Source organism: Canis lupus, chromosome 2, assembly GCF_011100685.1.
Source record: "Canis lupus familiaris isolate Mischka breed German Shepherd chromosome 2, alternate assembly UU_Cfam_GSD_1.0, whole genome shotgun sequence".
Lineage (NCBI taxonomy): Eukaryota > Metazoa > Chordata > Mammalia > Carnivora > Canidae > Canis > Canis lupus.
The window spans coordinates 4,312,688-4,338,179 of NC_049223.1; the positions used below are offsets into that span (position 1 = coordinate 4,312,688).

Here is a 25,492-nt window from a genome sequence, read left to right on the forward strand (position 1 = left end):
GCCTGTCTCTGTGTCTCTCATGAATAAATAAAATCTTAAAAAAAAAAAAAAGAAAATACCTATCTAAAGACAAGAAAAGAATGATTTTAGAAATGAGGAGGGACTGAGGAATATTTGCGATACTATCATATATCTAACATGTAATCACATTCCCATAAGGAAAAGAGAGAAAGAAAGTGATAGAAAAAGTAGTTGAAAAAATAGCTGAAAATTTCTCAAAATTGGTGAAATCCTCATACTCAAGATGTTCAGCAAACCCTAAACTGATTATATATATCAACTTATATAATATATATGTATATATATTATGATATAATCAGGCCCACACACACATCAGAGTGAAATGTTGAAAACCAAGTTAAAAAAAAGGAAAATCTTAAAAGTAGACAAAGAGAATGCCAAATTACACAGATAGAAATGATTTCAATGATTACTTCTCATCAGAAAAATATGAACTCAAAGCGAAAATGGAAAACCATCTTCAAAGTGTATATGTTTCTCTTCTGAAAGTATTATTTAAGAAATAGAAGTTTTAAATCTATATTTTTTATTCTCTTTGAAATTTGAGAGGACACAGCATCCATAAAAACAGAAATTGATAATAATGAGGACAAAAGCAAATCTTTTAGTTACTGTTCAAGAGATCTCTATATAGGACTATGATGTGCTAAGGAAAGTCACATTCATAAACAGGCACAGAAATATAATAAGTCATCTATTGGAACTAAGTAACTTCAAATAGGAAGACCAAGTTGAGTAGTCCAAGGAGGCATCCTCAGTAAGACAGACCTAAAGGGACACACAGAAAATAACTACAAAAAAAACATTAGAATTCAGAGAGCTCTGGTGGATGCAATTATAGCCATAAACTAAGATCTCTTGGGATAATTTTTTAAAAAACATGATTTTGAACTTAAAATGTTGAAAGACAAGACACTATTGAGCTTCCTGGGAAGATGGCAGAGTAGGATTCTGAACTCACCTCACCCCACAGGTATAACTAGATAATGCATCAGTACAAATAACCCAGAAAAAAAGACCCAAAGACTGGCAGAACAAACTCCACAACTAAACGTGGAGAAAAGGATACATTGAAGAGAGTAGGAAGGGTGGAGATGCTGTAGGGACCTAAATGGATAGTGGGCTATCCATGGGATAAAGAGGTCTGTGGGTACAGAGAGGGCTGAGAAACAATATCACAATGGAGACCCTGAACAGGAAAGATGAATCCCCCATAGCACTTGGCTTTGAATATCAGAGAAGCCGGATTTCACAAGTTCTTACAACCAGCAGGACTTAAACCCTAGAACTTTCAAGAATCAGTGGCTCCACTCTGGGAAAATCTGGAGGGCATTAGGAAGCTAAGTCCCCAGCCTTAAAGAGAAAGCACAACAAACTGCCAAGAAGATACAGCTTAAAAGCAGCAGTTTCAAAAATACCTAGAGCATACAGGAGGGAAAGTTAGTTAGTAACCTCAGACTTCACTGAGAAACTTCTCCAGGGAAAATTTGCTGGTAGGTGCCATTTCCTTCCCTATCCCACAGCATAATCACATAGCCACAAGTGGGAACCAGCCAGGCACTGGCATTCACTACCTAACCTCCCTACACTGTTTGCCCTCCTCCATCCAGTGGAGGCTGCCTCAGTCCTAAAACTGGGGGTCTCCTCCCTAGAAAACCAGCACAAACCATGCCAACGTTATGTCTACTGACTTCCTGCAGAGGACAAGGGCATATTGTTAAATTGCACATCTCTGTAGGAAGATGACAGCTACAGCCCTTGTTAAAAGTTTGCCCACCCATTACTTTCAAGAGTAAGAGATGGAACTGACTATCCTAACACAGAGAAACAGTTAGGCAAAGCGAGGACATTGAGGAATATGTCCTAGATTAAAGATCGGGATAAAATCACCACAAGAGACCTAAGTGAAACAGATGTGTTATGTTTAATAGAGGACTTAAAGCAATGATTATAATGATACTCCGTGGGCTTGAGAAAAGAGTATAAGACATCAGTGAGAGGGGATCCCTGGGTGGCGCAGCGGTTTGGCGCCTGCCTTTGGCTCAGGGCGTGATCCTGGAGACCCAAGATCGAATCCCACATCAGGCTCCCAGTGCATGGAGCCTGCTTCTCCCTCTGCCTATGTCTCTGCTTCTCTCTCTCTCTCTGTGACTATCATAAATAAATTAAAAAAAAACTTAAAAAAAAAAAAAGACATCAGTGAGACCCATAACAAAGAAAATAAGAAAACAATAAGAGAACAAGAATATGATAACTAAAATTAAAAATACACATGATAGAATAAATAGCAGGCTAGAGGAATCAGAGGAACAAATCAATGACCTGGGAGACAGAATAATGGAAACCAATAAAGCAAAGTAAGTGAGAGAAAAAAATATGCAAAATAAGAACAGACTTAAGAAACTTAGTGACTTCATCAAGCATAATATTTACAGTACAGAGATCTCAGAAGGAGACAAAAATGGGGCAGAAAATTTGTTTGAAGAAATAATAGCTGAAAACATCCCTAATCTGGTAAAGAATTAGATATCCAGATCCAGAGGCACAGATATCCCCCAACAAAATCAACCCGAGGAGGTCCACACTAAGACACATGCTAATCAAAAGGTAGTGATAAAGAGAAATTTTTTTTTAAGCAAGAGAAAAGACTGTTACATAGAAGGGAAATCCTATAAGGCTGTCATCTGGTTTTTTAACAAATTCATTCTATGAGGCAAGCATTACCCTGATACCAAAACCAGATAAAGACATCACAAAAAAGAGAACTATCACCCAATATCTCTGATGAACACAAAAGCAAAACTCAACAAAATACTAGCAAACCAAATCCAATAGTTTGTTAGAAACATCATTCACCACAATCAAGTGGGATTTATTCCTGCAGTGCAGTTGATGCAATATTTGCTTAATGCATGACATCAATAAGAGATATGATAAAAACCATATGATCATTTCAATAAATGCAGAAAAAGCATTTGACAAAGTATAACATCCTTGTGATTTAAAAAAAAAACCTCAACAAAGCAGTTTAATGGGAACATGCCTCAATATAATTATATAATTAAGGCCTTATATGAAAAACCTACAGCCAACATCATACTGAACAATGAATAACTGAGAGCTTTTTCCCTAAGGTCAAGAACAAGATAAGAATATCCACTCTCATCACTTTTATTCAACATTGTACTAGAAATCCTAGCTAAAGCAATCAGATAACAAAAAGAAATAAAAGGCATCAAAATTGGTAAAGAAGAATAAATTTTCACTATTTGCAGATGACATACAGAAAATTCAAAAAACCCCACAAAAAATACTAGAACTAATAACTGAATTTAGTAAAATTGTAGGATACAAAATGTACAAAATTCTGTAGAATTTCTATACACTAATAATGAAGCAGTAGAAAGAGAAATTGAGAAAATCCCATTCACAATTACACCAAAAACATAAGATACCTAGGAATAAATTTAACCAAAGAGGTGAAAGACCTGTACTCTGAAGAGTAGAAAACATTGATGAAAGACATTGACGATGACTCACAGAAATGGAAAGACATTCCATGTTTATAGATTGGAAAAATAAATATTGTGAACATGTCTATACTACCCAAAGTATTCTACAGACTTAGGGCAATCCCTATCAAAATACCAATAGTATTTATCACAGAACTGGAACAACCCTAAAATCTGTATGGAACCACAAAAGACCTCAAAAGGCAAAACAATCTTGAAATTGAAGAGCAAAGCTGGAGGTATCACAATCCCAGACTTCAAATTCTATTACAAAGCCATAGTAATCAAAACAGTATGGTATTGGCACAAAAATAGACACGCAGCTCAGTGGAACAGAATGGAAAACACAGAAATAGGCCCCATGCTTACACAATCAATTATTCTTTGACAAAGGAGGAAACAATATGCAATAGGAAAGATATTCTCTCCAACAAATGGTGTTGGAAAAACTGGCAGCAACATGCAAAAGAATGAAATTAGACCACTTTCTCACAGCATACACAAAAATAAACTCAAAATGGATTAAAGCCCTAAATGTAGGACCTGAGACCATAAAAATCCTAAAGAGATCACAGGCTTTAATTTCTCTGACATTAGCCACAGCAAAATGTTTGTAGATGTATCTCCCGAGGCAAGGGAAATAAAAGCAAATAATAAACTGTCAGGACTACATCAAAAAGTTTCTGCACAGTGAGGGAAATAATTAATAAAACTAAAAGGCAAACTATAGGATAGGAGAAGATATTTGCAAGTGATATATCCAATAAAAGGCTAGTATTCAAAATAAATAGGGACTTCATACAAATCAATACCTAGAAAACAAATAATCCAATTTAAAAATGGGGAGAAAATATGAACAGACATTTCTCCAAAGAAGACATCAAGATGGCCAACAGAAACATGAAAAGATGCTTAACATCACTCATCATCAGGGAAATACAAATCAAAACTACACTGAGATACTACCCTCACACCTCTCAGAATGACCAAAATCAAAAACACAAGAAACAACAGGTATTGGTGAGAATGGGGAGAAAAAGGAACACTGGTACAGTGTTGGTGGGAATGCAATCTACAGCCCCTGTGGAAAACAGTATGGAGATTCCTCATAAAGTTAGAAACAAAACTACCCTAGGACGAGTAACCCCACTACCAGGTATTTACCTGAAAATTTTAAAAACACTAACTCAAAGGGCTCCATGAACCTCTATGTTTATTTCAGCATTATTTATAGAAACTTAATCACTGAAGCATTCAAGTATCCATCAATAGATGAATGAGCATACAAGATACACACACATACACACACACACACACACACACACACACCCCACAGGAATATTATTCAGCCATAAGAAAAGAACAGAATCTTTCCATTTCCAAAAACATGGATGAAGCTAGAGAGTATAATGCTAAGCATAATAACTCAGAGAATGACAAATACTGTATGATTTCACTTGTATGTAGAATTTAAGAAACAAAACAGATGAACAAAGGTGAAAAGAGAGAGTGAGAGAGAGGCAAACCAAGAAAGAGACTTTTAACTATAGAGAACAAACAGATGGGTATGAATGAGGAGGTGAGTGAGGGCATGGGTGAAATAGGTGATGGGGTTTTAAGGAGTTTACTTATCATGATGAGCATTGAATAATGTATAGAATTGTTGAATCACTATATTGTACACCTGAAATTAATATAAGACTGTATGATAATTATATTAGAATTAAAATAAAAACAATTTTGAAAAGTCAAGAGGAAGTGAACATGAGAAAGACTAATTTTGAGAATATATTTAGAACTACTGTCAAGTAAATAAAATAGTTCAAAGCACAGAACAAATACACAAATAGACACCAAGACGAAAAATACAGAAAATTTAAAAAATAGATCTAGGAATCATAATATTTGAATATTAGTTTCATAAGGGTAAAAGAAAAAAAGAAAGATAAATAATAATGAAATAGGTAGGAAAATAAAACTTAGTTGATTAAATAAAAAAATTAAGATCTGGTAAAATTTCTATACTTCAGTGAAAAATAGAGGTAAGAAGTAAGAAGACTTGTTCCCAAATGGCATCAAACTACTATGCTACCTGAAACCCTCTACCCAAATTTTCCATTAGAGAAAAATCACATTCTGTCATGTTTAACTGTTGAATTGTATGGGTCTCTTTATATAGTAGCTTAGCCTATTTAAGAGAGTTAAATAAAACAAATCTAGATTTGATTGAATTTTAGATAGAGAAAAGTAAAGGAGAGAAAGGGAAAGAAAATATGTACTCCATTTATGGTAGACGACAATGGCCATAAATTCTTTATGGTAGCTCCCCTCAAATGTGGAGTCCATTTCCTCCTCTTTAAAATTAGGCTGGCCTGTGACTTGCTTTGGCCAATAGGAGACTATGCATATGGCAGTATCTGAGGTCTGAGCTTATGAGGCCTCAGTAAGTTTTCCAGCTTTGTTTCTAGCTTTGTTTGCTCTTGCTACTGGGAATCAATCCTTCTGTAAACTATCCAGGGCTGGCCTCCTCGAGGCTTAGAGACTAGAAAGAAGTTCCATCTGTCACAGATGTTCCAGCTGAGACTTCATATACATGAATAAAGCTACCTAAGATCATCCAACCCAAGACAAGCCTTCCAAGAAAGAACACTTAACCAGTCACTAAGAGAAATAATGAATATCTGCTGTTTTAAATCACCAAGTTTTAGAGTACTTTGTTATTTAGGAAAACTTAACTAGTATTCTTAGCAATAGAAAATATGTATTATTTTATGTCAGAACATTTACAAGAATGGAATACCGTGTTGGATTATTTCCATAATTGACCATGAACAATTTCTCCCACTGTATGCCACTCTTCCTTGTGAACATTGGCTACCTTATGACTTCCTTAAAGAATGTGATGGAAAAACTACCAAGACTTTCAACTCCACATCTCTAACAAGTTTTATGGGTTTTGCTCTTGCCAGTCTGGAAAACTCATATAAGGAGCTGAAAAACCAGGGTAAGGACTCTGTTATATAGTTATAGAACAATTCAAGAAAAAAAAAAAAAAAAAGCTTAGGCCTAAAGTAACTTGCAGGGTTAAAAACATACCTAACAAACCTGTGGATCTGGCTAAGGAAATTACCAGCCCAAATGCTAAAAATACTATTTGGCTTATACTACTGAAATGCAATAAAGTTATTGCAAGAGAAATAAACTAAAGAAAGAATGGTTCAATTTTAAAGCAGAAATTAGAAAACATCAGGAGATTCACGACAGTAACTCCAGCCCACAAAAGAAGTTCTCAAAGTAAGAAATTACTTTAAGGCAAAGATCAAAGTCATAGTACTACACTGAAATGTAGCTTCAGAGTCAAAGTCAGATCAAGAATGTGACTATAAGACTCTCTATTTAGACCTCAGAAAGACTTAAATATACTTTGTGGATCCTCCTAATCATACAAAAGAAGTTGAATAATCTTGAAGGTATTGTCCTGTAGAAGCCTAACATACTGTAAGTAAAAATAAGTCTATCTCAGAAAGAATTATGGACATAGCTTTAAGGTAAAAGAATGAATCACAGTAACATACAGAAAACAATGTTTTAGGAGAAACACCACCATGTTAGACTAAAAAGAACAGAGACATTTCAAAACGAAAAGACAGCTCAAGGTCCCGAATAATAGAGGAGCAGGAAGCAGGCTGAGTGAGCTATTCAGCGGCAAATGTGGGCCATTCTTATGGAAAAGAAATTGATGATTCAGAGAGTAGAATCTATATACCACTGCAAAATAAGAATTACTTAATTTTGGATTAGGAAATCATTCCCAGGGAGCAAAACTAGACCTCAAAGTACATACCCCATACCCCACCCTGAAACTCAGAACTGGTACCGTGTGTCTAGTTGGATTTCAGGACTGCTCTCAATTATGTGCCTTCTGTTTTCCCCCTATTTGAATAATAGAGTCTATTGCAATCATCCTATCCTTTTCTCAATACTATGTGTTAAGTATGTGTTGGAGGGATGGGGTAGGGATAACTTGCCACTTTAGATAACAGATCTCCAGACCAAGAAGAGCTGTGCCAAGACCCCACATTCAGATCTGGTGCAGTATCTAGACTTGGTACAGATGAAAAGATCCTAGACTTTAGATAAAACTAAAATGTAATGAAATTTTAGAAGGAAGGTGTGAGTACATTTTGCCTGTGGAAGAAATATTAACATATGACTAGAGGAAAGATTATCACAGACTATTTCCAAAAATGACATTCTATAATTTGTCCTACTTCATGTATATATTCTACTTCTCTCATCAAGACTGACTATTTTCCTTCTTTTGAGTCTGGGCTAGCCCCTAACCAATAAAATGTCATGGAAATTATGTTCTCAGGCTCCTGAGCTCAGATCATAAGAGGTCTGGCAGCTCCTACTTTTGTTTGACCTCTTAGATTCCAGCTGCCATTGGAAGGATGCTTGGGCTTGACTGCTAAATGATGAGTAATGCCATGAGAAAGATTCAGTCCCTAGCCATTCCACCAACCACCAGACATCTGAGGAAGCCATCTTGAATGTTCCACAGCTGAATGATGCACATCAGTGACCCAGCTGATACAACACAGAACAGAGGAATCATCCCACTGGACCCAGCCAACCCCAAAATCAAAGAGAAATAATTATTGATGTGCTAATCCTCTAAATGTTGGTGCAGCTAGTTATAAAATAATAGAAAGCTGAAACAAAAATCTACATTTGACCACAAAGAAAACCTTTAAAGCTCCCAGATAGTATAGATTTTTTGGTCTTATTTTCTGATGTTAATTCCAGAAAAAGGTAAACCGAAAATGAAAAGGTAAACTAAAAACACGTTTTTGAAACAACAACCAAAAAAAAACTTGTAACACCTATAAAATTCAATATTTGATGAAAAATGTATAGCTTGGATAGTGTTTATTGTTATTAAACAAACACAAAAGTAAATAAATTACATATAACAACTAAGGCAGATCTGAAAAGGAATTAAAAATGAAGAAAAAGAGGGAGAATAAATTAATAAAGATTAAAGTAGAAAACAGTAACAGCAAAAAGTAAAATAGAACCATTAAATAAAACCTAAAATCAGTTAGTTGAAAGCACCAGCAATATATAATCCCCTGACAAACCTGATTGAAAGGAAAGCAACAAAAAATAAAAACTTTTATAAATGAAAAATAAATGGAATAAGAGATATAGAAAAAAGAAAATAAAAGGAATCCTAAGATAGCATAATGTAAAATTCTAACCAATGTCTTTGAAAACCCATTAAAAATGGATGAATCTATATTAAAATATAAATTACCAAAGTAGATGCACCACCAATAATCTCAAAAGGAATTGGAAAAGTGGTAAAAGAACTACCATTAAAAAAAAAGGCTCCTAAATGCTTTTACAGTCAAGTTCTATATAATCTTCAAATTACGTCTCACTTATTTTAAAAAGTCCTTCTTAAATTCTGACTAGAAATGCATTACATTTGTTATATTAATTAGAAAGGATCAATATTTTTATAAAATTAAATCTTCCCATTTGACAATACTAAAATTTAGATTATAAGAAATACTGTTTACAATTCCATCTTAATAAATTCATATAACTTAAAATTAACTAATTTATCACTGAGTTAATTTCAAAACACTCTAACTGTTCTTCCTGACTGCAAAATCCAATCTCTACCCCAAAATTTTATCTTTCATAAAGCTGGCAGAGTAATCTTAATTAAAAATACCAAATGGATCACTCTTAATATTCTTCAATAAATCCCCATTTCTTACTCAAAATACAAATTATTAATGTGATCCATATATGGCCTCTATCAGGCTTACTACTACTCTTCTCCTTAATCCAAAAATCCTATCATATTCAAGCACTTGAATTCCTCTGAATAGCCTCTGTTCCCTCAAGTCTTTGTCTTTATACATCTTATTTCTAAATAGAAATACTTCCCATTTTCTAACACCATATTCTCAGTTACTACATCATAATTCTCCTTTCATATTGTATTTATTTTGGTGGAATTAGTCAGGGACATTATGCCTCAACTATGTGCTAACATACTATAGTTTTGAAATTAATATGTTTTGTCAATTACATCTCAATTTTTTAAAATAAATTCCTTAGAAAACTTAGATTTTAAAAATTCAATATTTTTTATCAAGTCTGCACCTTCTATATTATGATATGTTCAACTATAATTTATTCAAGTACATATAGAATGCAATTATAGTTTATATTTGTATTAAAGACTTCATATCCTTAATACTTAAAAGGTAAGTAGTAAGTAGTTTTAACAAAAAGACTTCTTGGCATTGCACATAGAAAAAACTAAGTGAATTTTCTGTAAATTTTAAAAGTTGATGATCCTTGAAAAGAAACAATAAATGGGGAGTTCACATTTGAATTTATGCTGTTAGTCATTTTAGCCTCACCAAAAAATAGAGAGGATCCCTGGGCTATCCAATCCAACCAGAATGCATCTTATAACTCTTCAAATCTGGTCAAGTTACTTAATATCTCTGAGTTTCCTCTTCTAAAAATGGAATACAGTAGTCTCCCCTCATCCTTGGTTTTGCTTTCTGCAATTTCAGTTACCTATGCTCAACCACAGTCTGAAAGCAGTTGACTAATAGTCAGAAGATGAATAGTAAGTAGCTGAATGCTACAGCAAAATGCCTACCTCACTTTATCTCATTATGTATGCATTTATCATCTCACATCATCATAAGAAGATGGAGGAGTACAGTACAATAAGATTTTCAGAGAAATCACATTCATATAACTTTTATTGCAGTATATTATTATAATTGTTCTTTTATTATTGTTATTCTTAAATAAAAGTAACTTACTGTATTAACTTGTTACTAAATTTATCATAAATATTAAACTTTATCATCGGTATATATATATATATATATATATATATATATATATATATATATGAAAAAGCACAGAATATACAGGGTTTGGAACTACCCACAGTTTCAGGGATCTCCTGAGGGCCTTGGAATGTATCCCTATGGATAAGGGATACAATAAGTTACTAGAATAGAGTCTGCCCAACACCTTGATTGCATTTAGTGAGCACAGGACATGGCTAAGCCAGCACAGCCTCCTAACACACTCAAACTGTGAGACAATACAAGTTGTTTTAAAAACTGAAAAATTTATGGTAACTTGTTATGCAGAAATTGAAAACTAATACCATAAAGTGGAATATTTTATTTTATATTCAAAATCTCAAGTGTAGTACTTTCATTTTCTTCACTAATTTGTTACCTGACCCTTAAACCACTCAGGTTCACATTTGTGGGATACTTACCCCAGCCACTCACTGAAATGAGTAGTATAATGCTCTGGTGGTTACTTTAAAAAGTAAACTTATAGCAAAAAAAAAAAAAGTATTCCAAAGCCAAGAAGAAATAAAGTTTACTTACCTTTCATTGCATCACATAAAAAAGAGTGGGCTCTATAGTTCACAATTACTGAAACGCTTTTTCTTATTTGATTCTTACACCTCTTCTACCTTTCTGAGATAGAAAAGATACTGTTTTGCCCATTTTAGTGATAGAAAATATAAAGCTCAAGTAAGTTAAAGGGACTTGTCCATAGTCACAGAACTTCGTAAGATCCTGTTATGACTCCCAATATGTTCTTTCCTCCATGATATTTCCTGTTGTTGAGTAAACTATGGTAAGTTTCATAATCTTGACAGTAAACATGTTTGTATTTACCATATTATTTTCTGAAACTTACTGAGAAAAGTCAACCAACAAAAAAGAAGTATCTTAGAAATAACTTTAATAAAAAAAACTTTAATACATACATACACACAAATATACATGCATACAGACACACATCCCTATTTCACATGCATACTAATGTTTACACATATAATTATCACAGCATATACTAAATTAAACTTATATCCATAGAGAGAATGTGTGTTACCTGGACTTGAGTCAAATCTCCTTTTATTTTAAGCTCTTTGACTACAGACTTCTTCCTGTTATTAAAAAGGGTTTTAAATGCATCATGATATTTTAAATTGCATGACTACTTTGCTTTCTTGAATAGTACTTAAACCATTTTTAAATAACATTTCTCCAAAAAATTCATATTTTTAAGAATCATAAATCCATATAAATGATAAATAATTGAATAACATTTCTTAAACTAATTTTTCATTGGTATGATTAAAATATGGGAGTGAGATAAAGCAAGGAGTCTCAAAGTACATTGATCATTTTTTCCTCTCTGGTCATCTTAAGTTTTCATTTAAATTCCAGTTAGTTAATGTACAATGTAATATTAGTTTCAGGAGTATAATACAGTAATTCAACACTTCCATACATCATCCAGTGCTCATCACAGTGCACTCCTTAATTCCTATCACCTATTTAACCCAACCCTCCCCCCACCTCCCCTCTGGTAACCATCAGTTTGTTCTCTATAGTTAAATGTCTGTTTCTTCGTTTGCCAACAACACAAGAAACAACAGGTGTTGGCAAGGGTATGGAGAAAGGGGAATTCTCTTACGCTATTGGTAGAAATGCAAACTGATGCAGCCACTCTGGAAAACAGTATGGAGGTTCCTCAAAAAGTTAAAAATACAACAATTGCTACAATTCAGCAATTTCACTGCTAGATATTGCCTAAAGAATACAAAAATACTAATTCAAACTGATACATTGTTTGTAGCAGCATTATCTACAAATGGCTAAATTATGGAAACAGCCCAAGTGTCCATTGACTGATGAATGGATAAAGAAGATGTGATGTGTTTGTATATACATATATACAAGTGCACTTGTAATGAGTACTGGGTGTTGTATGGAAGTGTTGAATCACTGTATTGTACTCCTGAAACTAATATTACATTATATATTAACTAACTAGAATTTAAATAAAAACCCAAGATGACCAGAGAGGAAAAAAATGATCAATGTACTTTGAAAATCCTTACTTTATCTCACTTCCACACTTTAATCGTATCAATGAGAAATTAGCTTGAGAAATATTATTCAACATTTACACACACACACACACACACACACACACACACTGGAATATGCACTGGAATATTACTCAGCCATTTTTTAAAGATTTTATTTACTTATTGATGATAGACAGATAGAGGCAGAGACATAGGCAGAGGGAGGCTCCAATGCAGGCAGCCCAATGTGGGACTCGATCTTGAGACTCTGGGATCACACCCTTAGCCAAAGGCAGACACTCAATGGCTGAGCCACCCAGGTGTCCCTACTCAGCCATTAAAAAAAAATGAAATCTTACCGTTTGTAACAATGTGGATGGAGCTAGAGAATATTACACTAAGTGAAATAAGTCAGAGAAAGACAAATACCGTAAGATTGTACTCATATGTGGAATTTAAGAAACAAAACAAATAAGCAAAAGGAAAAAAATAGTGGTCATCTTTCTTTTTCTGAGACAAAGGACAAGGCTGTTTGTCCACTGAATTTCTTTTCAGAATGTGTGAAACTCTATAAAGATTGAATTCACATTCTTTTTAAAATTATATATTAGGGTTTGACTAAAATAAATTCAAAATGCAAAAAAATATTTTATATTTCTAGAGAAAATGTTCACTTAATATGACCACGTTACAATAATCCACATGGATAAAAATAATTGATTTTATAAAATAAGTATAATCAAGAAGTATAGTAAAAAAAAAAAAAAAAAAAAAAGAACCCAGACTGAGGAGTTAATTTGCAAACCACAAACCATTAGCCAAACCATCAAGGAAACAATGTAAATCCTTTTGTTCCTAAAATGATTTTCAGATGTAATTGTTTACTTGTTCCTGAATACCTTATGCTTCATTCTCTTCTTCTAATTCACCTTTAGTTCTTTGTTCTTCCCTTCTTAGCCCTCATCCATCATCATATCCCAGTCAGCTTATAAAAATATGTTTAATGTAGTATTATATTTTTTAGAAAATGTTAATAAGTTATATTTAGGTGACCTCAAATTGTATAAAAAGAAAATACACATTAATAAGGAAAAATATTAACATGTAGCTTTATGTCTTACTCTTCTGAATTTTCAGGTTTTCCTTTGTCTTTTTTCTTCTCAGTTTTTATAGTTTTCTTTGTCTGATCATATGTAGACTTTGTCTTCTGTGTAATTTTATAGAAGCCAAAAATAAATAGTTAATGAGATAATAAATTAGAGGGAAATAAAACATAATATACATTACAAGGTTTTTAATTTTACTACACTTGATGTTTCAAGGAAACATTTCACTACACTTGATGTTTCAAGGAAAGTTATCTAAACAGAAGCAAAAGAAAATTAAAGATACAGTCAGAATGTTTCTTATCATGATCAACTGAATATAAATTGTATATAAGCTAATACATATCAAAAAAATTAAATTCCCCTGACAAATCACAGCCAGTTCTATAATATAACTTATGCCTTCCTAAAAATCATCTCACTATGAAAATCATGCACTAAACACTTCAGGACATAGGTGAAAAATGAAGTGAAGTGCTCAGCATCCAAAAAACATGGCCAATGGTACATTTTTTAAAAAGAGAAACATAAAAAACAGTTCTGTTTTACACAGTTAAATGATTTAAGAAACACATAGTATGATAAATATAGCTAGCTCTTTATCTTGAGGAAGACTTGAAGCTTATTTGTGCAAATGAGCACTAAATAGGTTGCAACTTGTTATTGGGCAGTTTTGGTAGAAGGGTTATCTGAAATTGGATGAAAAACTGTAACAGATTGTGGACTGGTGTGGTACACTACAAACATGGTGATTCAAGATAGGGTATATAGTCAATTTTACCTAGTACTCTTTGCAGATGAAATTGTACATAAACACATGAAAAAATTCATATTATGTTTAAATTGTATTGGAATAAATTTGCATTTCAAAGCAAATATAGCAGAACTAACTATATATTTTAAAGTATTCTTGAACTACTATGTAGTACCAGATTATTTTATACAAGAAATTGAGAAAAAACTTAGCAATTAGATTATTGAAACTTTTGGATGGCCTTATTAAGAGACCTATTAAGGCATGCATTAGGTGTTTATTTCCTGTTTTAGAACACAACTCCCAACAGACACAAATTCACTAGTGGCAGTTCTCATGAGTTAAACAAAAAGTTTATTTTATTTCTTCATAAAATATGAAAAATAAGTATAATAATGAATTTTTAATGAAAATTGTTAAGGTCCCCAAATAACTTTCTAGTTTCAATATGAGTTTTGGGATATATTCCCTATACAGAATACCCTAATATACATTGGAAAAGCCTAATATATACTGACAATCAAAAAATACTTTAAAAATGAAAAGGAAAAAGCCTAAAAATAGTGAAGAGGCCATCAGTGAATTGTGAAAAAACTTTAAGTGACAAATATGCTTGTAATTGCAGTACATGATGGAGGAAAGGAAAGAAAGTAAATATTTGAAGAAATAACAGCCAAATTTCATTTTCAAACTTGACAAAACCTTATACCCACAAATCCACAAAAAAATAAGGAAGACTACCTCCAAGACATATAATAAAATTATTAAAAGCAGTAATATGGATAAAAATCTTAGAAGACAGAGGAGGAGAGTAGATTATATACAAGGATAAAATGGACAGCAGATTTCTTTTTAGAAACAAAGCAAGTCAGAAGACAAAAGAGAAACATCTTTAAATACTAGAAGAAAAAGAGACAGTCAAACCTAGATTTCTCTATCCAGAGAAAATATCTTTCAAAACTGAAGGAAAAAAATTTTTTTCAGAAGTCAAAGATTTGAAAAAATACATCAGCTGCAGACCTGAACATAAAAAAATTATGAAGAATCCTTCAAGCACAAGGAAAAATGATACTAGATAGAAATAAGAAAATATACAAACTTAAGACCAACAGAAATGATAATTAAATGAGAAAATATAAAGACTTTTTCTTATTATATAAAAGGTAATAGTTTACAGCTAAAATAATGAAAATGTGTTGTCCCATTTATATCATAGGTTGTAAGATGTATGAAAATGATAGCACAAAGGCTGGAAAAGGACAAATAAAAGTACATTATCTTAAGGCTCTTAGTGATTGCATTTTTTTAAGATTTTATTTATTTATTTATTTTACACAGAGATAGTGTGAGCAGGGCCAGAGGCAGAGGGAGAGACAATCTCAAGCAAACTTTATCTCAGTACAGAGCCCAAGGTGGGGCTGGATCTCACAACCCTGAGATCATGACCTCAGTGGAAATCAAAAGTTGGACACTTAACCTACTGAGCCACCCCGGTTCTTAAGTGATTTCATATTACTTGAATATAAACTGTAATAATTTAAAACAATACTGTAAGCACTTTACTGTAAAGCAACCAATAAAGCAACCAATTGAGCAGCAAATACAAAAGTATAAAGATTTTGTTACCTGGAAGTGGGGTACTTTTGTAACATACAACTTAAAATGCAGAATTGGCTTCAGAATTGTACAGTAGGCAGAAGCTGAAAGAATTTTATGGAGTATGAAAAAAACTTAGCAAATTATGAAAAGAAGAAAAATACTTTAACCTAGAGAGAGGCAGGCACAGGCATGCTGGCTGACCACAGAACCAAGAAATTCCCCTTAAAATCAGGAACAAATGAAAAATACATACTCTCATCATGTCTATTCAGTATCATTCCAGAGGTCTTTACTAGTGCAACAGGCAGGAAAAAGAAATAGCATCACAAATTGGAAAGCAAGAAAATTTAGGCTATTATAATTCATACATACTTTGACTTTGCAAGTAGGAAATAAAAAGATAATCATTATGACAGTATAGACAGGTTTGTGGGTGCAAAATTAAATACACAAAAATTTATTACAATTCTCAATGATAGTTTTAAAATATCTTTTAAAAGACAGCAATTAAAATAACAAAGAAATATCAAAGATTAACAAAATGAATTTTATGAAGGTTATCATAGACAATGTAAGGATTAAAGAAAATCGTCAAAAATGGAAGCAATTAATATTTATAAACAAATAGGTGTATCATGATATCCTAGATGTAAATCTCTATCATTTGGTGTACAGATTCAGCACAATTGCATAATTTGACAAATTAACTCTAAGATTTATAAGCAAATGGAAAGACCAAAAGTAAATAAATTCTTATAAATTGCAAGGTGGGTTGACTTGCCTTATAAAATATCAAGACCTGTTATAAATCTCTAGTCATTAAGGACCTCAGGCATTAGCTTAGGACTAGACAAGGCTAATGGGACAGAACAGAAAGCAGAAACAAATCTTTAAGCAGTGAGATTTTCTAGAAACAGCATACCAAAATATACACGCCTAGGAGATCCTATTTAGGAAGCTATTATAGAGAGCCAGGTGTTAGCCAAAATGAAATAAATAAGGAAACAGTAAACCATAGGCCAAATGTGCCTTGTGGCCTTTTTTGTAAATAAAGTTTTATTGCAACATAGCCATGCTCATTTATTTATGACTATTTTCATACTATGGAAGGGGACTTAAGATGCAACATAGGCTGTATGGCCTACAAAAACTAAAATACTTATCAACTGATATCTGGAGTAACAAAATAGATAATTTAAGTAATCAGGGAAAAACTATTAAGTACAGTAGACACCAGATATTTGTGCCCAGTATTTCTTCTTCCCTTTTGTTAAGAAACAACACCACATTCTAGGACGGTTCTGCACCTCCCTCATCTCAAACTGTCCTGGTAACATTTGACCTAATAAGCAAAGTCAATAAGATCCAATCACCTAAAAATTGACTACTATGGAAAGGAAGAGGTTAGAGCCAAGTATTTCCAGAGTCAGTATCCAAAGGGATGGAGGGGAAATACCCATAAGCTCTCACTCTAAAAATTCTCTGAAAAGATAGAAGCAGTAGCTGTCTCTAAACTTCTATTATTTTTGATTCTAAGAGCTTTCCTGGTTCTATCCCTCACCAAACATATTGTTCACTTTTCTTTCAATTCTTTGAATTATCTTAATATCCACCCAATAAATGTTTTGCTTTAGGTAGAGTCAGTTTCTTCTGCTTGCAAAAAGAGTAAATAAAACCTTTATGTGACATCTAGGAAACTACTGATTAAGATTTGGCACACAAGGATAGGAATCAAATGTAGCTTTTATGAAAATTGAGTGAATACACCTAAATAGACAATATTCCAAAGAAGACACACAGATGGCCAGAAGACACATGAAAAGATGCTTACCATCATTCATCATCAGGCAAATGCAAATCAAAACCACAATGAGATATCATCTCACACAGGTCAGAATGGCTAAAATCAAAAACACAATAACAAGTGCTGGTGAGGCGTTTGAAAGGTGACCAGGATTGACTGGTATAGAGCCCAGAGAGTATTGCCCTACTCCTAGAGAAAAGGGAGGCAAATAACCCAGGGACAGATGGTGTGGAAACAGCAATCTGAAGAATGCCTGGGGGCAGCATTCCCAGCAATGCCTCTCTAGGGATAAAGGAGCTGGCCAGCACCATTTCTTTCCCCCAACCCTCAGCATAAATATGGAACCACCTGAGGTAAGTAGCACTACACCAACACCAGCTGCCTAACCTGTTTACACCAAATACTACACCCCTGTGTTACGGCACTACTGCCCTTCTCCATCAAGCTTGCCTCAGTCTCCGCAGAGCTGGCCTCTCCCCGAGAAGACCAGCAGAAACCCCTTCTCCCAATCAGAGAGTTTCTCAGGGCTTCAGTTCTACCAGAAGTAGTATCAGCTCTCAAATAACAAGCAGACCAGAGCATGCCTCATTAAAAGTCACCACATTAGAACCATATGATACTCTCAATAGATGTAGAGAAAGCATGTGAAAAAATGCAGCATGCATTCTTGATCAAAACTCTTCAGAATGTAGGGACAGAGAGGACTTTCCTCAATATCTTAAAAGCCATCTATGAAAAGCCCACAGCAAATATCATTCTCAATGGGTAAAAACTGAGAGCCTTTCCCCTAAGATCAGGAACATGACAGGGATGTCCACTCTCACCACAGTTGTTCAACATAGTACTAGAAGTCCCAGCCTCAGCAATAAGACAACAAAAAGAAATAAGAGATGGAAAAACATTCCATGCTCATGGACTGGAAGAATAAATATTGTAAAAATATCTATGCTACCCAGGGCAATTTACATGTTCAATGCAATCCCTATCAAAATAGGGGGAAAATTAGAGAGGGAGACAAACCATGAGAGACTCCTAACTCTAGGAAACAAACAAAGGGTGGCAGAAGGAGAGGTGAGGGGGGGTTGGGGTAAGTGGGTGAAAGGCACTGAGGGCACTTGATGGGATGAGCACTGGGTGTTATGCTATATATTGGCAAATCGAACTTCAATAAAAACAAATTAAAAAATAAGAAAAAGAAATAAATAAAAGTCACCACATTCTGGTCAAGGACCAAACACTGATGACTGCAGGTGAGGAGAGCCTCTTCAGATGACTGGCCTGAAGGATAGAGCAGCCAAAATAGAGCAGAAAACACATGCAGCACACACCAGAGACACTTCCTTGAAATGCCAGGCCCTGGACACTATATGACCTCTTCCTCATAAAGCCATTATCTCTCAGGAGCAGGAAATATAACTGGCTTTTCTAACACAGAGAAGAAGGCAGAGACTTAGAGAAAATGCCAAGATGGAGGAATTCATCCCAAATGAAAGAACAAGATAAGGTCATGGCCAGAGATCTAAGCAAAACAGATATATATAACACACCTGATGGAGAATTTAGAGCAACAAGCATAAAGATACTATGCCTGAGAAAAGCCAGAAGACTTCAGGGAGGCCCTTACCACAGAGATAAGAGTCAAAAAGAAATCAATCAGAAATGAAAAATGAAATAACCAAGATTGGAAACAGATTGGATTTAATGAAGCAGAAGAACAAATAAGTGGTATAGAAGATAGGAGCTCTGGGTGGCTCAGTCAGTTAAGCATCTGTGTTTGGCTCTGGTCATGATCCCAGGTTCCTGGGATCAAGTCCCACATCAGGCTCCCCGCTTGACAGGGAGTCTGCTTCTCCCTCTCCCTTGCCACTCCCCCTGCTTGTGCTCTCTCTCCTTCTTTCTCTCTCTCTCTCTCTCTAAATAAATAAATAAATAAAATATTTTTTAAAAGTGATATAGAAGATAAAATAATGGAAAATAATGAAGCTAAACAAAAGAGAAGAATTATGTGGAACATGAGAACAGACTTAAGGAATTTATTGACTCCATAAAACATAATAACATTCATATTATGGGAGTCTCAGAAGAAGAGGAGAGAGAAAAGGAGACAGAAAATTTATTTGAGGAAATCATATATGAAAATATCTCTAATCTAGGGAAGGAAACAGATCCAGATCCGTGAGGCACAAAGAATTCCCATCAAAATCAACAAAAGCAGGCCAATAACGCCAAGACTTATTGTAATTTACTTTGTAAAATATAAGGATAAAGAAAAACAATCTTTAAAAATCAGCAAGACAAAAGAAGTCTCTAACTTACAAGGGAAAACCCATAGGCTAGAAGGAGATTTAAAAAAAAAAAATTGGCAAGAAGGGAGTGGCATGATATATACTAAGTGCTGAAAGGGAAAAATCTGCAGCCAAAATATTCCATCCAGCAAGGCTATCATTCAGAATAGGAGAGATAAAGAGTTTCCCAGAAAAACAAAACCCAAAGGAGTTCATGACCACTAAACCAGTCCTGCAAGAAATATTAAAAGGGACTCTTTGAGTGGAAAAATCTCCAGAAACACCAACTTTGCAGGTAATACAATGGCACTAAACTCATAACCATAAGATAATATTATGAAAAACTGTATGTCAACAAACCTGGAAGAAATAGATAAATTGCTAGAAACATATAAACTACCAAAATTGAAACAAGAATAAATATAAAATTGAGCAAACCAATGACCAGCCAAGAAATTGAATCAGTAATTAAAAAATAATAAATAAATAAATAAATAAATAAATAATAAATAAATAAATAAAACTCCGAAGAAATAAAAGTCCAGGGCCAGATGGCTTCAAAGGCAAATTCTACCAAACATTTAAAGAAGAATTAATACCTATTCTTTCCAAACTATTCAAAAAAATAGAAAAGGACGGAAAACTTCCAAATTCATTCTATGAGTCCAGCATTACCCTGATACCAAAACCTAATAAAGACTCCAGTAACAAAGAAAACTACAGGCCAATATCCTAGATGAACAAGAATGCAAAAATTCTCAATAAAATCCTAACAAGCTGAATCCAACAGCACATTAAAAAAGACCATTCAACACCATCAAGTGGGATTTATTCCTGAGTTGCAAGGATGGTTCAATATTCACAAATTAGTCAATGTGATACACCACATTAACAAAAGAAAAGATAAACCATATGATCCTTTCAATAAATGAGGAAAAAGCATTTTGGAAAGTACAACATCTGTTCATGATAAAAACCATCAACAAAGTAAGGATAGAAAAAAAAAAAAGGTAGGGATAGAGGAAACACAAGTCAACCTCAACATCATAAAGGCCATACACAAAAAACCCACAGCTAATATCATCCTTAATGGGGAAAAAAATCAGAGCTTTCTTTCTACAGTCAGGAACAAGACAAGGACGTCTACTCTCACCACTGTTATTTAACATAATATGGGAAATCCTAGCTACAGCAATCAGACAACAAAAAGAAATAAAAGGTATCCAAATCAACAAGGAAGAAGTCAAACTTTCACTATTGGCAGATGACATGATACTCTTATATAGAAAACCTGAAAGACTCCACCAAAAAGTTGCTAGAACTGATACACAAATTTGGTAAAGTTGTAACATACAAGATCAATATACAGAAATCTGTTGCATTTCTATATGTCAGTAATGAAGCAGCAAAAAGAGAAGTTAAGGAATCGATCCCATTTACAATTGCACCAAAAACCATGAGATACCTAGGAATAAACCTAACCAAAGAGGTAAAAGATCTGCACTTTTGGGACACCTGGGTGGCTCAGTGGTTGGGCGTCTGCCTTTGGCTCGGGACATGATCTTGGAGTTCTGGGATCAGGCCCTACAGTGGGCTCCCCACAGGGACCCTGCTTCTCCCTCTGCCGGTGTCTCTGCCAGTCTCTCTGTGCCTGTCATGAATAAATGAATAAAATCTTTAAAAAAAAAAAAGATCTGCACTCTGAAAACTATAGAACACTTATGAAAGATATTGAATATGATTGAATATGCCACGAAGAAATGGAAAGATTCCATGCTCGTTGATTACAAAAACATTGTTCAAGTGTCTATATTACCCAAAGCATTCTATATATTTAATGCAACACCTATCAAAATACCAACAGCATTTTTCACAGACTTAGAACAATTCTAAATTTGTATGGAACCACAAAAGATCCCAAATAGACAAAGCAACCTTGAAAAAGCAAAGCAAAGCTGGACACATCACAATTCCAGACTTCAAGTTATATTTCAAAGCTGTAGTGATCAAGACAGTATGGTACTGACACAAAATAGAAAACTAGGTCAATGGAACAGAATAGAAAACCCAGAAGGGAACCCACAACTACACATTCAATTAATCATCAACAAAGCAGGGAAGAATATCTACTGTAAAAAAAAGACAGTCTTCTCAACAAACAGTGTTAGGAAACCTGGACAACAACATGAAAAAGAATGAAACTGGACCACTTTCTTACACCATACACAAAAGCAATTTCAAAATCGATTAAAGACATGAAGAGACATGAAACCATCAAAACCCTAGAGGAGAACACAAGCAATAACAGACTATACCAACTTCTTACTAGGTATTTCTCCTGAGGCAAGGCAAACAAAAGCAAAAATAAATTATTGGGACTCTATCTATATTTAATAAATATTTGGCCTTAAAATGTCTCTTGGAATGTTTATATTTTATGTCTGTTTTTCATAGCATCTTTTTTGTTTTAATAGCTAATATAATAACTTAGAAAATAGCATAATTTTATTTTTTAAAGCACAGCTTTTAACTATTAATATCAAAAATGTATTATAAAACATTTAAATGTATCTTTGATTTCTATCTTACAATAATAAGGTAGGTACTCTACCATTTTCAGACACTGAAATTAAACTAACCTCATTCTTCAGCTTTTGTAGTTCATTTTCCAGCACCGACTTCTCCTCTAATAACACTTGAAAATCACTTTCCATTTGTTTATATTTCTAAAAGCAAATATTATAATTTTAGTAATAATAATGAAAAACATACATTTCAACGTAAAGAAATTATTGGGCACTTAATTATTAAAGTAAGAAAGTCTTAATTAACTCGTGAAAATAATGAATCAGTGGTATTAGTCTGCATAATGAACTATAATGGGGCTGAGAGAGAGGCAAATGAACTAGAAGTAACAATGAATGGAAATTTAGAAGACTATGGGGTATTACAGTTCAATATTTCAGAAGTGAATTGTTTCTCAGAAATAACAAGGTCTAGTAAAATCAAAAAAGACTAAACTTTCCAGCTCACATATACACAGACATGTCTTGAATAAACTGACAAAGTATTGAGTCTTTAAGATTGTGCATCCTGGGATCCCTGGGTGGCGCAGCGGTTTGGCGCCTGCCTTTAAGGGCCCAGGGCGCGATCCTGGAGACCCAGGATCGAATCCCACATCGGGCTCCCGGTGCATGGAGCCTGCTTCTCCCTCTGCCTGTGTCTCTGCACCTCTCTCTCTCTCTGTGACTATCATAAATAAATAAAAATTAAAAAAAAAAAGATTGTGCATCCTGACAACAATTTCTAGAGTCTACTAATATTATCAAGGGCAAAGTGCAATTTCAAACTGATAATGCTATACTTACAGCCTCTAACAAACCTTGATCACCCACAGCTCTGAAAAACAAACCAAAAATATCTATAATGTATTATCCTTTTACATTCATATTTTTACTTATATAACATATATTTTCTTTGAAACAGTTTAAGATAATACAAAGGAGGTTACAGTACACTTGGACTACCCTTCCAAAAATCCAATTCTCTATCTCAAGATATTATTAGATTGTTGTGTCTTTTCAGAACTTGATGCATTATTAAATACTACATGTACCTATTTGATTCTATCGTTTTTGTTGGTGATTTAGATTACTGTTTTGTTTTCTTTTTCATATAAATGACATCAATGTATATGTTGTCTTAAATTTATTTTCACTTAATACAATGTCTGAGATTTATTTATATTGGTAAACACATATATACTTCATGCCTTTTAAGTACCATTCCTTATTCCATAGCAGGATTTGTCAAACTTTTTTTAATAAAGAGCCAGATAGAAAATATTTTAGACTTTGAAGGCCAGATGATCTGTCACTACCCCAACTCTGCAAAAGCAGAGATGATAGGTACCTAAATGGGTATGGCAAGATTTAATTTATGGGCTGTAGTTTGCTGAACATTGTTCTAAGGCATGGGTAAATGATATATTTTTTTTTTGATAAATGAGTTATTATAATCCAAATTTGTAAAGCTTTAAGATATAATTAACATACCATGCAATTCATTCATTTAAAGTATATAACTCAGTGACTTTTAATATATTCACCAAGTTAGGCATCTATGATAATGACTTAGTTTTAGAACATTTTAAATTACCTCAAAAAGAAACCCTGTACCCATCAACAGTCTCCACGCTCTGGGAACAGCGCTGCCTCAATCCTGGCAGGCACTCATCTACCTTCTGTCTCTATAGATTGGCCTATTTTGGATATTTCATTTGAATAAAATTATATAATATGTGGTCTTTTGAAACTGGTTTCTTACACTTAGCATAACGTTTTCAAGGTTCATCCATGTTGTAGCATATATCAGTATCATATTCCTTTTTATTGCCAAATATGATTCCATTGTAGAGATGTACACATTTTATCTATTCATCAGTTTATGGGCATTTAGATCGTTTCCACTTCGAGGCTATTATGAATAATGCTACAGTGAACATCCTCCATGTACAAGTTTTTGCTTGTATATGTTTTCAATCACTTGGTATAAACCTAGGAATAGAATTTCTGGGTAATATTTTGGCTTTGTGTTTAACATTTTGAAGAACCAACAAACTGGTTTTAATACACACACCACTTTAATTCCTATCAGCAATGTATGAGGGTCCCAATTCCTCTACATCCTTGCCAACAATTGTTATTGTCATCTTGTTTTCTCATAGCTATCTTAATGGGAGTGAAGTGATATAACACTGCAGTTGTGATTTGAAATTCCCTAATGACTAATGATGTTGAACTTTCATGTGCCTATTGACCATTGGTATATCTTGCTTCAGAAAATATATATTTAGATTATTTACCCAATTTTAATTTGGGCTATTTATCTTTTTATTATTGAGGTATAAGAGTTGTTTACATATTCTGGATAGAAGTCTTTTATTCCCTCCCTTCCCAAACACATGGAGAACAGAAACTACAACTAGTTAGTTGGAAAGAAGGTAGTAAAAGAGAAAAGTTAGTCATAACCCCCAGAAGGCTCCAGCTGGTATACTGTGTGGGGGAAAGGGAGAGAAGTCCTACGTTAGAATAAAAATCAAAATATTAAAATACTGACTATAATATTTGACAAGGAATTTTAATTTACCAAATAGCACAGTGCTTTTGAATTAAATTTAATTATTATTTGAGAGTGATCAAAAAAAGTTTACACTAGGTTTTATCCAGGAGTAGGCAGAAAATAAGCCCCAATTAGCAAACATAAATGAACACAAAGTGTCCAAATGAAAGTTGATTTGTGATTTCATTCTACAAGACATGCTTTTTCAATATACCAGTTTTGTAACTAATATAACCTTAGCCACCTGAAAGAATTGTGGGTAATCCACAGTGACTATTATAGGTACCTTATATAAGTGAAATCATATAACTTTGTCTTCTTGTGACTGGCTTATTTTACT

The 25,492-nt window shown here is 33.7% G+C and overlaps 1 protein-coding gene across 15 annotated transcripts in view; it reads right to left on the reverse strand.

Moving 5' to 3' along the window:
• CCDC7 (coiled-coil domain containing 7) overlaps positions 1–25,492 on the reverse strand; it is a 383,402-nt gene that overhangs the window by 282,149 nt on the left and 75,761 nt on the right. For all 15 annotated transcript variants that reach the window (XM_038529717.1, XM_038529714.1, XM_038529715.1 and 12 more), the window contains exons 11-14: positions 23,400–23,430; positions 22,671–22,757; positions 13,605–13,690; positions 11,499–11,553 (exon numbers count right to left, since the gene is read on the reverse strand). In XM_038529717.1, coding sequence (XP_038385645.1) covers positions 11,499–11,553; positions 13,605–13,690; positions 22,671–22,757; positions 23,400–23,430 — 259 coding nt within the window. The remainder of the gene's footprint in view (positions 1–11,498; positions 11,554–13,604; positions 13,691–22,670; positions 22,758–23,399; positions 23,431–25,492) is intronic.